Source organism: Brachyhypopomus gauderio, chromosome 3, assembly GCF_052324685.1.
Source record: "Brachyhypopomus gauderio isolate BG-103 chromosome 3, BGAUD_0.2, whole genome shotgun sequence".
In the NCBI taxonomy this organism is placed as follows: Eukaryota; Metazoa; Chordata; class Actinopteri; order Gymnotiformes; family Hypopomidae; genus Brachyhypopomus; species Brachyhypopomus gauderio.
This window is the reverse complement of record NC_135213.1, coordinates 27,204,766-27,222,619: the sequence shown is the minus strand read 5'-3', so window position 1 is coordinate 27,222,619 and position 17,854 is coordinate 27,204,766. Positions and strand designations below refer to the sequence as shown.

At 41.5% G+C, this 17,854-nt stretch overlaps 1 protein-coding gene across 2 annotated transcripts in view; it reads left to right on the top strand.

Moving 5' to 3' along the window:
* The first annotated feature begins 1,032 nt into the window (after positions 1–1,032).
* The window catches only part of fras1 (Fraser extracellular matrix complex subunit 1), a 97,556-nt gene continuing 80,734 nt past the window's right edge, over positions 1,033–17,854 (top strand). For both annotated transcript variants that reach the window (XM_077000829.1, XM_077000828.1), the window contains exons 1-2: positions 1,033–1,432; positions 2,803–2,834. In XM_077000829.1, the coding sequence (XP_076856944.1) occupies positions 1,366–1,432; positions 2,803–2,834 (99 nt within the window). In that variant the 5' untranslated portion in view covers positions 1,033–1,365. The remainder of the gene's footprint in view (positions 1,433–2,802; positions 2,835–17,854) is intronic.

Here is a 17,854-nt window from a genome sequence, read left to right as displayed (position 1 = left end):
GTACAGAACGCGAGATCTTGATCGGTCAGGTGGGTTATAATAGTTCTATGTGAAGGATATTGTGGAACACTGTGTATAGGTGGCGGTGGCGGTGGCGAAGTCGATAAAAGTTGTACGGAAAGGTGGTAGTTGTATTTTCTAACACCAGATGGCAGTATTGCTCCCATCGCTTGTACATCTCATGCAAGTCGATTATAAAAATACTGACGCGGCATTAATTGTCAAATGATAACTGCTGACAGCTAAGCAATGCAGATCATTTAAAAACATATTTAATTGCTATCACAAGTACACAATGAATGGCAAACATAACAGCCTAACCCAGTAGCCTCGTTTGCGCAGTAGCATTATCTCGGTAGGTTAGCTGCGTTGCTCTACAAATTTGGGAAATTTGAGTAAATTGCTACACACATTAGCACATTTGAACTATCTGGTGTAAAAATATTTGAAACTATCTCAATGCAACTTTCAAAAGAGTTAAGATGCAAATCACAGGTAGGCGTTCTCCTATACCTGTAGCGACATTTTCCTTCGGACGTTATTTGGCTGTGATCGAAGATCGTGTTTCAATCACGTGATTCCCTGGAATCTTTAAACTGATTAATATTTGCAGAGGGTAAATAGACACATATATATGTAGCCTATATATATATATATATATATATATATATATATATATATATATATATATATATATATATATATATATATATATATATATAAATGTGTGTATAGTGTCTATATATATATATATATATATATATATATATATATATATATATATATATATATATATATACATAGGCTACATATATATGTGTCTATTTACCCTCTGCAAATATTAATCAGTTTAAAGATTAATATATATATTATTATATATTGTATTATTATAGTGCATTATATTACAATATATTACAACGTACTTTTTGTTTGGCCTTAGTTAAAACTTCCATTGTGGTGAATGGTACAGGGGGCGTCCTCTCCGTTCTTGGACCACAGTAAACCTTGTCTTCATCATTTACTAACTTTGAACAGCAGTATTTCAGGTTTCTGTGTGAGCAAGTGTGCGTTCCCACTGTAATTACCACCAAGACAAGCCATCTCCTCTCAGGGATTGTAGTGTGGGAATCGCGGCCAGTTTGTAAGTTTGGTAGGTGAAGTTGGAGTGCGCACAGGGCTGCGTGTCGTCTCGGTTCAGTTCGGTCGAGCTTTTCTACTTTCAGTTCACACCAGCCCCGCCGTGCACAGATGTATCTGCACATCTCCGAATCACCAAGAAGCCCATGATGATTGTATCTGTGCTAGGACGATAAGAGGGATTTTTATTCACACTGGATTTAAGAAGCAACATCTCCTAAAGTGATTATGGGTTTTGCGTGGATCCTTATTACCGCCGGTGTTGTACTTGCTGCAGCCTCGCAAGGAGCCCAAGGTTGGTGTGATGAGTTTTTGCTGTCTAATAACTTCATGCCGTGTGTAATGATTAAATCGTAAAAATAATCTCGCCAGTTTAGCAGAAGTTACACTTTTCATTGAATTAATTTAGAAAGTAAAAATCGTATTTCCATGCGATGAATCTATTCTCCAGAATTACGTGCTATAATGAAGCAGTTGCCTTTTATCTAGATTTTAAGTGTACCATTAGAATCGATGTTCGTATTTACAACAGTAACACATATTTATTGTGCTCTATTAAACTGTCCTCATGACAGCAACATCATATAAGCAGAAGTCCCAAACATGACCTGCGATTCCTTCTGAATGAGGATGTCGCGCCTCGACGGAGCTAAATCCGCAACAAACACTTAACAAAGTGTGACATATATTTAAGGGGAAATACTAGATTGTAGAGGTAGATGTAATTCTTAAACTACTGAGCTACTTATTAATCAGCTCCGATCGCATGTGGCTTTTTGTAAATGAAGGTAAAATTCGGGATCATGTCCCTTTAGAGAGAGGCACTGTGATTTCTTGGTGGTCGTAAAACTTTGATCTCAAGCGTGACTGCGCCAGCCGTACAATCTTTAACTTCTGAATAAACCATATACTGCCAAGAATAGCATTGCCAGAACGATTATGCAGCAAATCACTAACAAATCAACTTTGTACAACGGAGTATTCTGTGTTCTGTTCATTTATATCTTAATTCGTCCTGCTGGCAAGAAGAAGAAAAAACAGGTGTCGGCTGCGTTTAATGGTCCTAGTTCACTGGAATCTGGTGGGTGGGTTTGGTGGACACTGTCATAATTTACTTTTCATAATGGGATTTACTCTTCATAGTTGAAAATATAAAACAAATTACAGACTGAGTTAGCCATAGTAGCTTTGATGTTGAACCAAACAACCGGGTTATATGTATGCTACATGCAATAAAATTATAGAACAACTAACAGTCACTACATTCAACTACATTCCTAAAAGCATACAGGCCTACCCTAATGTTGGTAAGCTTTAAAAACCTCAGAGTCTGTTTAATGAAGTAACACTGAATTGTAAGTAGCTCCCATAATGATCCAGTGTATACAGTAGAACTACACATGGGTATTATCTAACACGTTGCAGGCATATTTCATTAGGCATTGAATAACATTCGTGCCAAATATTCCAGCTCAAATGCTTGTCAAGTGAACAGCCTTGCATTTTTATGTGTTTGTAGTGAATGGCTACGTGTTGGTGATTAACACTGCGCATGTTTGCTCCACCATTGAGTAGCTAAGCTGTTCATGAATGTTTAAAGAGCTGTTCTAACCCTGCCATACTCTTTCTCTTCCTCTCCACTTCCCCTGACCCCCACATCTGCAGGCGCATGTGTCTATCAAGGTGCTCTGGTTGCGGTATGTATGGATGTCTATGCTTATATTTGCTGTAGTCTAGCTCCTTTATTTGGTTTGTGTGTCTCCTGACAGTTTTCATGTCTTTCAGGCATAATTTTGTCCAATTTGTTTGAGCCGGTCAATAATTCAGGAGAACATTATCATGGCACTGCCTCAATCAGAACAGAACTACAGTATTTGCTACTGGGGATGTAGTTGAACAGAAGTGCCTCATCAAAAATGAATGGCATCAGATTTCTCCAATGTTAATGTAGCAGAAAAAGTGGCTACATTATAATTGTTGAAAAATGGTTCATTGTTTCAATGGGAGCCCTTTTTAGAAGCACAATGTTCAGGATTTTTCTGCATAACAGATGAGATTCTGCAGTACAGACCTTTGATCTCTGATAAGCTCCTTTGTGTCCTTTTCTGAATGTAACAGTAATGAACAGTAATTGCTTTTGACAAAGTTGTATCTCACTGATGTTTGCAATTTTCCAAATACTGCTTGCAGACTCTATCCCACCTGATCATCTTGACTTTTGAAGTCTAGGCGAAATGCAACATCACACAAAAAGAATGTCACGCTTCTCTTATGATACTGGGCACAGTGGGATTGAAACAGGAGCAAAAAGCAAATTCAGCATGATGTGAAGTACTATATTGGAAAGAAGCTGCCATTAACCTCATTAATTCCAGGTTAATAGCAGCTTCTTTGGAAAAGATAGAAAAACACATGGCTTGAGTTTCAAAACCAGTATAGTCCTTCACACCCAAATCCCTGTGTTTACATTGTCAAAATCCTAATGATTAGACCAGGTGTAAATGCACCACAACAGGTCCTCACTTCTGATGCCTTTCCCATAAACTATGGATTTGGCGACCAATGGTATGTGCTTGTAATGCTCTGTAGCCATGGCTTCTGGTGTGAAAGAGAGAAGGGGGTGGGGTGGGAGTGATTGAGTCGGACAGGTGGAGACGTGCTCACACTCATTCAGGAAGAGGCTCTTTGCAGTTCAAAAGGAAAGACTGCCCAAAACACCTGGAGTAAGAGCCAAAATGTTACAGGTGGGGAAAAACAAAGAAAGATTTGGACAACAGTGAAGACCTCAAGCATCATTTCACAGCCATTTAATGAATATGTTTAGATATGTAGATAGATGATAAGAATCCTTTTAGGGTGGTTTTCCATTCGGTGTATTTCTGCCTGAGGATGTGTTTGGTAAATGCGTGACCGAGTGTGATTTTCTGTGGGATGAGTTCATTGTGTTTTCAGGGACTTCACTGAAGTGTCTGTAGTGCCCCTCCCCCCCAAGACCTCCTCTGAACAAGTCTACTGTCTTTCAGAGTCATGGGAAGTTCATCTTAATTTGGTTAAACACCAGCCCTGTTGACAGACATATCTGGCATTGCTTTCCTGGCCCTCGGCACTTTCCTAAAAAGTTTTTTTTCCTCATCAGAAACAGAATTATTTGTGGTGGATATGCATGATATGATACCTCAAGTGTACCTTGAAAGAGCAAACACTCTGGAATGCAGATTCCAAAAAGAGTTTGGTAAGAGAGTTTGCTAAATGTAATGACAAGGTCTAATTGACTAGAGCAGAGACACCCTGACCCAGAAGACTATTATTAAAAGTGCTATGTAAAGTAGTGGTTGCCCTTTCTATACTGCAGTGTATGCTGCAACATGGTATGCCACATCCAAATATATCACTTGTGCTCCAGGGTACAAATTCTTGGCATTGCAAGTAAGCAATCAAAATCTAGGGCACTTGGCGAATAGAACTGTCTAAACAGAGGCCTCCTGAAAAGACTTAGATGAGTTTTTATTGGGGGCATGTGATAATGAGGGCTAACTTTACCAGACTGCCAAAGATGTCTGTTTTCCATTGTTTTACAGACTCTCGTGGAATTCAGTGGATAGTGCTGACAGTGTTTTGCCGGACATTAAAATGTTTCTATAATCTAGCCGCGATAGCAGAGAACTAAGAGCAGGCCTACAGAATAAAATTAAGCATAATGTAAAAAGAAAACTGTTAATTTCCTTTGGCTTGACAATACTACCTGAATGGTTGAGAAATACAAATTCTGGAAATAGATTATTATAAAATGTATGCACATTTTCATGATTGGCCCTGAAAAAACATGACCTTCTTTTATCTCAGAATCTGAGCAGCAAGGTGCTATTTCATTTCCATACATGGGCAATTGACATAATGCTGCAAAATTAACAGCCCATCTTAGTTCCAGTGACTTACTGATGTACAAATGACCTCCCACATCTCTACTGGGTCAGGTGTGCTTTCAGTAATCTACTGAACTGCGGGTGCTGACTGTCTTCTGGCCCACTGAACACATGAGGCTTTCACACTTATACGACGCCCTTCAGATGTTTCTCAAAGAAAATAGCACCCAGTTACTTTGTAACCAGCCCAGTAGGTTAACTTGCCGTTGGCAAACATAAAGTTTGGCGAGAACACCAGCAAACAAACGAATCAGACCTCTGTCCTTCCTTGTACTGATTCTGCTTTTGTTTACCCAAGAACGCCTCTCTATTTTGTCTTGTAGTGCATTCCCAGCTGCCCAGAGTGAAGTGTGTTTGCATTTTGTCTTTGTGTGTCAGACAGGTCTCTAATCCCATTTGCACTTTGTCCTCTTGTATAGTTTCTTAGGCTTTGCAAAACACAGTCCTTCTTGGCTGAGTGAATGAATCTAAGAAATAAACAATTATATAGTTAAGTAATGTACTTCAAGCATGTTTAAAATTATGTTGGCTTGATTGTGGCTGCACTCAATTGAGTGACCTTGCTGTTTTATCTTTGGCTGTGTCTGCTTTCATAGTTGTAAATGGCTAATCCTTTGGAACACTTCAGTCACTCAAGCTATTAACCTGGAATATCAGTGCTGCGTAGCGCTTCGACTCTTGAAATAAGTACTCTGACAGCGCTTTGAATTTTACAAGCTATTATAAATCAAGCCAGTCTATCTATCAGATACAATCAGCAATCATTATCATTTCTTTTCTTAAGCAAATTCCTCTTACCCTTTCACTACCACTAGTGGAAGATGCCTTTCTCTAATAATGATGGTTACTCTCTGATTAGGGTTATAATGCTGAGATAAATCAATGATGTGGGACTCTAAGAAGCCATCTTAGTCAGTGTCCATGTTTTTTGCAGTTGATGTGTTGATATTAAAGTTTAGTAGATTTAGTTTAGGAATACCTTTGAGGAATGTAAGATTTGGATTAATTCTGTGGTTGTATGATCTTTTCATTAAAGCTTTTCATCCTGTTTTGACCAAAACTTTTAATTCAGTTAATCTCTTTACTATGTATATATAGGTATACTGTTGTTTCATTTATATTTATGGTTAGGGCACAAAATACAAGTTCTTAGTACACAGTTAAATGTTTGCAGGGTATTTGAACAGAGTAACCCAACATATTTAAGAGCGCAGATCATTCATACATCCTTAAAGACCACAGAGATACTCACCTGCTTTCACAATATAATGTATAAATATTACACTCTGCAGACACCCCTGGCCTACAGGAATATAGAGAACTTTTCCTTGAAACTGTGGCTTGCGTTATTTGGCCAAGTGTAGCTTTTTGCTGAGCATTTAAAACCCCTCAATTACATGTGTCCTGTGCCCTGATCCCTAGAAGCGAAAAGCAAAAGTTGAGAGAAAGAAATTCCATCACAGTGTTCCTGTTGCCAAGAGCTGACATAAAATGTCAGTCAGCATCAAGGCCACTCATACATGGATCACGTCTTGCGACTAGTTTTTCAAGTTCAAAGTAGATGATGATTTACATTCCTGTTTTTGTGGACTCCATGTTCAAGAACATTTTCATAAATTTGAGGATTCCTCCTGGGGGGGTTGGCAGATCCACTCTGAAACATTACATTATAATTGCAATTGTCAGTGTTGTAAACTGCAAGGCTGTCAGTCATAATTAAATGATGAAAATATTGGCGAGTCCTTGGTTGCGGTTATCCCTAGTTTTCTCCATTGTAATTGCTATTACGTTTTAAAACATAGCTCGCTCTCTGAATTCCACAGAGACAGATATCGGATAGCAAAGAAGTGAATGGTCGCTTGGGGGAATTACAATCCAGACCAGGCCTGTCTTTACATTTTTTTCCTCCTTTAAATTATTGCTTATAACTTCTATAACGCATAACATCTATGTTCAATACCAAATCAAAACATTATCTGGTTTGCCCACCACACAAGGCATCACCCCTTTGGCCTGTTCACTGTTGATGGGAAATAATCAGGTTGCCAGGATGTCTCGGCCTACCCCATGTGAACACAATGGGTCTGCCAAGTAGCCCAATTGTAGAAACCATTGTAGAACCATTACATCTGCAACTCTCTGGTAGATGGCAGAGATGCAGAGAAGACTGTGACAACTTTATGGACAATTCTGACCCTGTTCTGTAACACTGTGTGTCTGTGGGTTTTATTCAAATTGCAAAACTTACCTAAATTCTGATGAAGTCTGTCTCATGGGAGTGTATATCTAAACACTGGTAAATGTCCTGTTTGAGTGTTTGTTTGTATAGTTTGTTCATCATTTCTCTGTGCCTGACAGATACATTGATTTGGAAAGCGAGACTTCTGCCTCATAAATGAACACTGTGCTCTGTTGAATCACGCAGAGAGAAGTGATCAAAGTGATAGATTTTTACCACTTCGCCCACCCTCTTTGAACACTCCTTACCTTTTCATTTCATGCCGGGCTGTCTTTAGACAGGTTCACGATCCCTTTCATCCCTTTCAAGCGTCTGCTTTCAGCACACCTGGTTTCATACTGAAGAACGCAAACATGCACCCGCAGCCCCTTTACAGTGAATTACAGTGAAATCAAGTGAAGATTTTACAGAATGAAATTGTGTTTCAGTGGACGAGTCTACCTGGTTAATGAGTGGACTGATAAATGAGTGGACTGATTAATGTGGAAGGGCCATTCAGGCATCGAGGGGAAGCACCTGGCATTTAAAAGCTGACAGACAGACAGATTCTCCTGGTTAGATGGATCACACCTGCCTGTAATGTTGTTTCAAGCATTTTGAGTGGGGTTTGTTGTCAGAGCTTGTTGACATCGTTTGACTGCTTGGGTGTCACAGTTTTTTCTTGTTTCCTTCTTTTGTACGCAGAAAACTCAAACACAAAGCTAGGGTTTTTACTGCCTCATTATTGTGCATTCATTGGTAGAAGTCTAGGTCAGAAAAGGATTTTTATTGTCCCATCAGCCAGTTTTCACAAATGTTCTCAACAACATTTTAAAAATGCTGTTCACTTCTCATACTCATCACAATGATGGCAAAATCATATTTAAGTAATTGTTGCAGTCTTATGTCTAGCAATTGCATGGCTATCACAGGCCTTATCAGAGGAAATATCTGATGAAATGTTAGGTATCATTTAACTGCTCAAAGAATATTTTCATAGTTCCATATGACAATGGCACATTTGAAATGCAGCTCTCTGTAACCACCACAGGGACTGAAAATGGAGACACTTTCAGGCAGGTTTAGGGGTAAGAATAATAACACAATGGACGTACAGGGTTAAATGAGGACTCTGGAGGTGAGCAACCCTTACACCAATGTTGCAGCTTCCATAATAGGTGTGTGTGGGTGTAAGTGTGTGTGTGTGTGTGTGTGTGTGTGTGTGTGTGTGTGAGACCACATTTTCTCATAAACCCCTAAAGTCTGCTTTCACTACATATAGGTAATTACTTGTGAATCTGCCATTTATGTTGCCAAAGTACAGCATTTTTGTATACCTGTAGGAGGAACATTCAAGTCCAATCAAAGGTGAAATATGCTGAATAAGTATTTTTACAAATGGTCTCTCGTGGGCAGTTTACTTCCTTCAGGGCTAAAATACAGATTACAGTCATCCCCATATATATGTGAATAATATTAGCTTTAGAAGAAACAAAAGTGAACCTCAAAACATTGTCCTTAGATGAACTCATCGTGCAAAGGTTTCTCTGAGGGTTGCAGAGCCTCTGCCACTCAATGCAGTCAGGAGTGTAATAATAGCAGATACCCTCATGCCTCCCATGGTTTCCAGGCGGGCGCAAGCCACCTTTATCCTATCCGCGGGAAAGAGGCTCTGCGTTAGCTCCGCCCACTTTCCTGGAGCGCCAAGTCAGCAAAGCTCGCCTCTGTCTAGCTGTAGCGGAGCACGAGGAGCTGGACCTCCGGGCCGCGTCCCCATACTCCAAGGTTAAGTGACACGTCCATTACTGATATCAGCCGCCCCTCGAATACCTAGCCCCTCTGCTAACTCCCATAATGCTTGCTAAGTTTCCTGGTGACTGGAAGGAGAATAAAAGACAGATGATTTTCCTAGGAAAAGGGTTTTGGCGTTAACTGGTGCCTTTTTGTTGTAGGTGTTAGGTCTTAGGAGTCCAACATGAGTTCAGCTAATGCGGGTTTGAAAAAGAGAATTGCCTCAGCCAAGTGACGTAGCGGTTTCATGATTGGTTATCGAAATCAAGATGAAAGGCAAAATGAACAAAGCAGATGAAGAGTGTCTTATGCTCCTTGAAGGGCTTTTGAAATAGTTTGTTTCAATCCACTATCTCCACTTTTCACTCTGAGCTGAGAGCGATGTTAGCGTTTTTCTGGCCCTGCCAAGCTCATTTTTGTCTTTGTCTTATCTCCTTTTAATGTTTCTTTTATTTATACTGTAAAGCACTTTGAGTTACATGTATGTATGAAAGGTGCTATACAAATAAAGATTATTATTATTATTATTTCATTCTGAATTATACATTTGATGTGGTGTTTTCAGTTGCCTGTGTGCAGGGCATCCTGCCACAACACTGCTGCCTGCTAAGCCGGACCAAGATATCCCTTTGAGATTTTACAAGCACCCACGCAGAATCACTACACCAAAATAGACTCTAAGATGAAAGCTCGACCAACAGTCATCCCCTGTGGTTCTCTTTTTTTCTCCCCTGTAACATGATATTTCAATGAGCAGAATGCGCTATGTCGGACCCGAATGCACAGCCATCACTGTGATAAACCCCTCTTCTATCCTCCCCTCCCCTCTCCTCCCCTCCCCTCTCCTCTACTCCTCTACTCCCCTCCTCCCCTCCCCTCTCCTCCCCTCCCCTATCCTCTCCTCTACTCCCCTCCTCCCCTCTCCTCCCCTCCCCTATCCTCTCCTCTTCTCCCCTCTCCTCCCCTCCCCTATCCTCTCCTCCCCTCCCCTATCCTCTCCTCTTCTCCCCTCTCCTCCCCTCCCCTATCCTCTCCTCTTCTCCCCTCCCCTCCCCTCCCCTCTCCTCCCCTCCCCTATCCTCCCCTCTTCTCCCCTCTACTCTCCTCCCCTCCCCTCTCCTCCTCTCCTCCCCTCCCCTATCCTCCCCTATCCTCCCCTCCCCTCTCCTCCTCTCCTCCCCTCCCCTATCCTCCCCTATCCTCCCCTCCCCTCTCCTCTACTCCCCTCCTCCCCTCAGGACAGCTAGCCCTCCCTGTTGTGGCCTCCCTGGACCTCTCGTCACCACTCTGCTCTGCTCTGTCATCCACTTTGGCGTCAAAGGAACGCTACAATTAGCCTCCTTGGGTTCCGGCTTATTACAGATGAAATGTCTCGTATTGTTACCGGGCCGAGAAACACCTGGATAGGGATCCTCTTGGCTGTAATTTGCAGAGGAAGAATGGTGAGACAAAAAAGAGTTAGAGGAAGAGAAGCAGAGATCGGTCTGTTAAGGTGTTTTCAGGAGTGAGCAACCATCTGTCATTAGATCAGGCTGTCTAGTCAATTCTCAGGCACGCTGTGGGAAAACACAGGCAAGGGGAAGGTGGGTAGCTGTTAGTTAAGGATTTCATTGGTCAAGACATGTTCTTTAGCACTCAGGATTATGGGGTTTAGAGTTTCAAAGTAGACAAGACATTGCATGGTGAACATTACATAAAATGAAGACAAACTATATCATCTATCGCTGCTGCTGGGAAAATAAATTGGACTAAAATTATGTTCTGGTTGATGCAATGAAATTAAATTATTTTTAAAAATTTAATAATGTAATGTGTTATATTGTGCGTCTTTGATGGGCCTGACACTTACATACACTGTTCTGAGTAGCAGATACTGATCTGCATGTAGTATTGTCCATTAGCATGAACTGAAGCATCTGGGGCTGGGATAGTTTTCAGTGCTCAGGAACACAGTTGGGAGTGATCTGCTCTTCTGGCATGGGCCCTTTATCACCTCCTCACTGGAGGCCCAAGGTCCATTCCTGGTATTCACATAAATAAGCATATTAAACCTCTGGAATAATAATGCATGCAATACTGACAACTGAATACATCTTTCAGGAAATTGTGCAGGATGGTGAATGCCACAAACCCCATTATAAATGGGTTCCATTTGCATGCTTTATGTACTGTTCACTTATTTATATAAAATATGTGCAAATGGCACATTAGAGTTATTTCTAATTAAAACATTTTTCCTAAACAAAACCTTAAGCACCACAAAGAAGATCAGGTTGACCATATATGGCCTGTTATTGTCTCTTTCAAGCAGGAGTGTGTTAGGATGAGATGGGTGGGAGTTGAGTTGAGGGTTTGAGTGGGAGTTGAGTTGAAGGTTTGAGTGGGAGTTGAGTTGAGTTGAGGGCATGTTTAATTCTGCTCCCACTGCCAGGGAAGCTTTGACAAACACTGCTTGCTTCCATTTTACAGCAATGGTAACTCATTAACTGATCTGCTCCGAAACAACAGGAGTGCTGACTCAGTCCAGATGTAGCACTACATGAGTTATTTCACAGGAGGCTATTTATATGACCACCTGCTCTATAATAAACTTTAGGTGGCTGGCATAATTCTGTCAGTCAAGGTTGTTTCTGTTTTAATTCTTTGGGGGGAGGAGGTGTTTGAAAAAAGAAAGAATGTGGTTTTCAGTCACATTTATGGTCAAGGACAAACTATCCAGGGTTGGCACTGAACTCTTCTCATTTGTCCAAATAACCCTCCGCCATTGCTTGAGCTTTATCACCAACATGGCTTCCCTAATGACAGATTCAGAGTTCTCCTTTCATTGTCATTGTTACAAATTAAGCTTTGTTTTAAGAGCTCCCATTCTTGTAGTGCCTTTTTATATGCTCATGACCCTTTTAAATACCACCATGAGTCGCATTCAAGCTGTACCTGAGGACCTAAATACAGTAACTCTTGGACTTCTCTACACTACAGAGACACATCACAACACAGCCACGTTAATGAGCACTGGAGGGTTAGACTCACATTTTAGGTTGCCCTGTTTTGCCTTTTTTTGGGTTCATCTGTAGTGAAGCATTGAATAGAAGTGTTCGTATTATCCACCAGCAGCAGTTACACGTCTCTCCCCTTTGAACTGTATGAGGGTGGGATGTGGGGTTATGGTAGTTAGGGTGTGAGGTTATGGTGAGGGGTTAGGAGTGGGGTTAGCATGAGGAGTTAGCATGAGGGGCAAGATGTGAGGATTTTGGGTTAGGGTGTAGGGTTAATGTGTGGGGTTAGGGTGAGGAGTTAGGGTGTATGGTTAATGTGTGGGGTTACAATGAGGGGTTAGAGTGTAAGGTTAGTGTGTGGGATTAGGGTGAGCGGTTAGGGTGTAGGGTTAGTGTGTGGGGTTAGGGTGTAGGGTTAGTGTGAGGCATTAGGGTGTAGGGTTAGTGTGTGGGGTTATGGTGAGGCATTAGTGTGTGGGGTTAGTGTGTGGGGTTAGGGTGAGGGGTTAAGGTGAGGTGTTAGTGTGTGGGGTTAGGGTGAGGGGTTAGGGCAGGGCTATTCAACTGGCGGCCCGCGGGCCAGAACCGGCCCTTTAATGAATTTGTACCGGCCCATCTCCCCATAAATAATAATAAATATTTAAATAATTAAAAATAAATAGCATTTTATTTGCATCATTTTACGACACTGTGTGGCGCTTGTGTCTTTATGCACCCCCACCCGTCAACAAATTACGTTCAATTTTACATCCACTATGACAGTATTGGTATAGGTCTGAAAATTGTCTGGCCCACAGGTCAGAGCTCTCTGCCAAATCTGGCCCGCAGAAAAATATAGTTGAATAGCCCTGGGTTAGGGTGTAGGGTTAGTATGTGGGGTTAGGATGAGGGGTTAGGGTGAGGCGTTAGTGTGTGGGGTTAGGGTGAGGTGACTCATGCTGGTGCCCAGGAGATCCTCGTCCCTTATTGTCTGCCCACTGAGTCATGTCTGGGATCAAACGAGAAATGTGAACCTTTCCCAGTCAGTAATGTCAGGCTCACACAGTCCCTTTGTCTGGTTCTAATGGCACTCACTGAGATGGCCTTTGGCCCTAAAATGAGGTTAGTAACTTCTGAGGAAAGGTGTCAAGCTAGAGTCTGAGAAGATAGTAGGCTCTGTGAACAGTGCCAGGTGTCAGGTACATGTCTTCGTTGATCATGGAACATGCATTTTGAGGATGCTCATTTTTCCAATATAATTATTTTGTTTCCAAAAAAAATTTTCCAATTGGTAATATTTTTATCACTAAATGATTGTAAATGTTTATAACAGAAAAATAATAAAGATTAAAAAAACACTTTAGTAAAATAGAGTAAAATAGAATAGAGTGCCTTAAAGGAGACCTGTCAAATGACATTTGTTCATTCACATCCAGTTTCTGAGCAGACATGTTAGTAACATGCAGATAATGAAATATTGTTGATTTTTTTTTTCAGTGACTATTAGTGAACAACTAAATGAGAATTAACATTTCACAGTGTAGTTCTCATTGCATCCTTGAACACAAGCATTCAAAACCTCCACAGAACTGCATTTCATTAGTTCTGCAAGCGTCTCCGTCTGACGTGCTAAACAGCCATGACAGAAGTGCATCCTCTGAATTAGTCAGCTTTGGTAAATCAGCCGTTTTTTGTTTGCTTTTATCCTGGGGGCTTTGGGTTGGGGCGCAATTTAGAATGCCAAAGACAGGGTGGACCCAAAGGGCAAAGGGGGGCGCGATCTTTTCTGTCACCATCAACCATCAGTGCAGCTCTGACAAAAGAGAGGGCTGGGGGTGAGTGATGTGTGCAGTCCTCCTGCGGTGAGTCTGACTAGCTGCCATGAAAGATGCCATTGTTGGAACTTAGGAGGGAGTTGACGGTGTTCCAGACATACACCCCCCCCACCCCCCACCCCGTCTTGGTTTGGCTTGGCTTCCTCGCCTTTCCCTGAGGTTCAAAGGGACACAGGACTCCTGGCTGGGCGGGTCCAGCATTGCTGCATCACAGATGCTGTACCTGTGTCCTTGAAGGGCTGGCGGTGTGAGGCTATTCAGGTCCTGATCCTTGACTCCTCGCTGTGTGAGAGAACCCGTAGCAGAATTCTAAAATGTTATTTACACTCTGGTGGCTCCGTAGTAGTGAAAAGAGCGGTGAGGAAATGAAGGAAGAGACTCCGGCATCGTCTCACTGAGCTCTGACCCTATTTTCACCAGGGCTTTAATGTCATTTATTGCTGTGAGGAGAGGCCACTGTGTCTCCATTTTATATTATGTGGCTTTAGAGGATGTGTAAACCTGGTCCAGGGACAGACCATGACCCACAGTCACACATTTGGATGCATTTGTAAATGGATAAAATGGGATCCAAGTCATATTGGCTAGAGCAAAATGAAACTCAACAGAACCAGTTTTGTTCCTTTTATCGTAAAATATTGAATTAAGCTGTAAGCTGGATAATGTAAAATCTTGCTAATAACCTTGCTACTACACAACCAACAACCTCTTAAAACACTTTTCTGTATGTACATTTACATACAAAACACATAAAACCTATGTCAAAGACTCATTAGAATAGAATAGAATAGAATAGAATAGAATAGAAACAGCCTTTATTGTCCCACAGAGGGGAAAAACAGCAGCCTCAGATGACAAAAACATACAATAGTAATGATAATAATAATAATAACAATAATACTAGCAATAATAATAAAAATAATATACTGTACAGAACTATACCAGTTTTGGGTTCACCTGAAAATGTACATGGTGTGCCAGTGTCACGCAGGGCTACGCCCCCTCTCCTAGCGGTCACTCCGGGTTCCCTCATGTCTGTGTTTCTTGCCGGTTTATCCCGCCCTGCTCGGTTGTTTCGGTAATTCCCATTGTCTGCCAGTTAAGTTCTGTGTATATTAGTCCCCGTGTCTCTCATGTCTGTATCGGTTGTTTAGTTCAGTGTTCCCATGCTTCCTGGTGTGTAAGTTCTTCTCGTTTTGCTGCTCTGTGTTCTATATCTGGTTATTCTAGTTTGTATGCGTTTTCTCCGTGTTTTGTTTTGAGTATTCATTCGTTGTCTTAGTGCCCTGTTTATTTCCTTGCGTCGTCATGCCTGTTTATATTCCGTGTATGGACTGCCCTCCCGATATTACCCGTGCCTGTTACAATGACCACAAATATGGAATGCCCTTGAATAAATCTCGCTCTCCTCAGCGTTTGTGTCTGCCTCCCTGCTCTGCGCTACGCAGAACGTTACAGCCAGTGAACCCTGAAACAGGACAGACAATTTACAACATACTATACATCATCATACAATGTATCATTTGATGTATGACAATTTGATAAACCAGAAATGTAGTAGTTTTGTTATATAAAAGCCTTTATTGTTTTAATATCAACATCTGACCTGCAAGCTTTGGCAAGTGCAGTTACTGTACATGTAATTTGAACTGAGGTGAAATGTTTTTGCCGTCAGTTGGTCTGCGGCGTGTGAACCAGTGTAGGGATCATTTTTCCTTTTTTCACTTCATCGGTTTGCTTACTGCTGTTGTAACTTGAATCAAACTTTTAGTTGGCCTGATTTCGAGTCTTTCTTGCCTTGCTTCTAAAAGACTTGGTTCTAAAAGTCTGTTTTTTGCTTTGATTAAATTGGGGCTTGATTAAATATGTTTCTTGTGGATAAGCAATGGTTCCAAGTTGTGGCCGGTGTATATATATTTTTTTATCTCAGGTAAAACACATTTGTGATCCTACATTGTTAAATAAAAAGCATAATTGCAGTATTTGTGGCTTTTCAAACATTTATTTTCCTGTTTTTCATGCTTTTATAGCTGTTGATTTAATTAGCATTTATTTAAACAAAACACTTTAAAATGTGCCAACTATCTAATATTTACGTGCTCTGTGAGACAATTAAGGTTTGGCCTCTTCAAACATTGATACTAATCCAACATCCCATCTGAATCTCATGTGTTTAGCCCACTGGTAAACACTTCCTCATCCCCAGCATCTTGAATCTTCTGCAGTGAGACTGATATCATGTTACAAACATTTCCAGCCCCTCTCTTCTGAACATGCTTCTTGAAGTAGAACGCCGATCAGAGACCAAGGGGAAAAAAACAAGCAGTAGAAGAAGCAAACTAGAGAGGAAGTGTCCCTGGCTTGGCTGCTAGAACTGTGAAGAGGTGCCAGGAGCTTGCTGGCAGCAGGTTGGTGCGTTGGGGCTGGGTGATACGCCCAGAGCCTTCTGGAGCGTAGCCCGCGCGGTGATGGTGTGTACGCCTGCGGAACCGAGCATGGCGCAGAACACACGACAGGTACGGGCGGCGCCAGGGCTGCCACACGCCGCCGCGTCTGATTCCTCCTGACCCCTTGAACTCGGGGTCGTGGTGCGGGCCTCACGAAGCTTAGGCATGAGGGACCTTGTGCCCTGTAAAGTTCACAGGAGCGTGGGCTGTTTCATTCTTAGGGTTCAGTTTACAGTTTTCTGGAGTAGCATGTTGGAATGGCACTGTACATGTCAGCAAGATGATCAATCCAATGTTTCAGTTACATTTTCAAGTTCTTTGTATGTATTTTACAGAGTGCATGAGTTTTGATATCGAATGCAGCGTTTAATGTCTTATCTTTGCCCGTATTACATTAACAATACATTAATACATTTTGTCAGGATACACTCATGCCCTGACTAAGAGATTGAGATGTTAATTAAATTTGTGAGTATGTGACGGTTCCTTGTCCTTGGCTTTTTCAAACCGAGCTACCTGATGGAGATATCACGTTATGAAGTTGAAAGGGAGCTTAATAAGGAAGAGATGACGTCTATGCAAGGATAACAACCAGACCATATCCTCCCTGTCCAAACTGTTGCACCCATGCACTAATTTCTTCAGTCCTTGTTTGGATAGGCAGCTCTGCCTACACTTAACTCTGGGGGCTGAGCTGGAACTTTAAGGAACTACACCAGGGAGGTAGGGAGGTAGGGATGTAGTTCATGGGGCTTGCATTCCTTCAGTGCACCTCCTCTGGAGGGAGGGACTCCACCATATCTCATCAGATCCTGGAGGCCGGTGTCCTTGAAAAGTATTGTGAGACTTCAACAGAGCTATTAGGTGAGCTTCACTGGGATCAAAGTCACTTCAAAGTCTCCCCTTGAGGTCTCACTGAATTTGAGACAACAAATAACAGCCTCATAGTCATTTGATAGTCACTTTCAAACAATGTGTCAATATCTTTAGACACTTACCTCAGTTTTTATATGATTGTGATTAAAATGTAAGGTGATACTACTCTGCATGCCTTATATAGTTTTTATATTTCTTGCATCTAATTAAATTCTAACACATTAGAGCCGCTGTTTTGCTGTTTAGCATGCAGACAGCCTGCTGCAAATGCTACATCAGCAGCTGCGCAGACATCCATTTCTAAACTGGAGGTATCAAGTCAGTCACCGTTTTACTGTGGTTTACTATGCTCTGTGAAGACTGCGGCTGATCTCAGTTGCCTAAGCGCTTCACAGGACCACAGTGATTGAACAATATAAATGTAAATGCATCTTCTAATGCAAGCAAAAGTCATGGTTGCCAAGGACTTGAGAAGTTATTCTGTGTGGTTAGGGATTCAAAGTAAAAAAAAAAGGAAAAAAGATTGGTTTCTACCACACTGACACATTGTGGGAGTATGTTTGTGTATGAGTGGACCTCAGGGACTCTTACATACTGTTTACTTTAGGAAAAGAAGAAATTAAAATAAGACGGAAAATGAAATATGCCACCG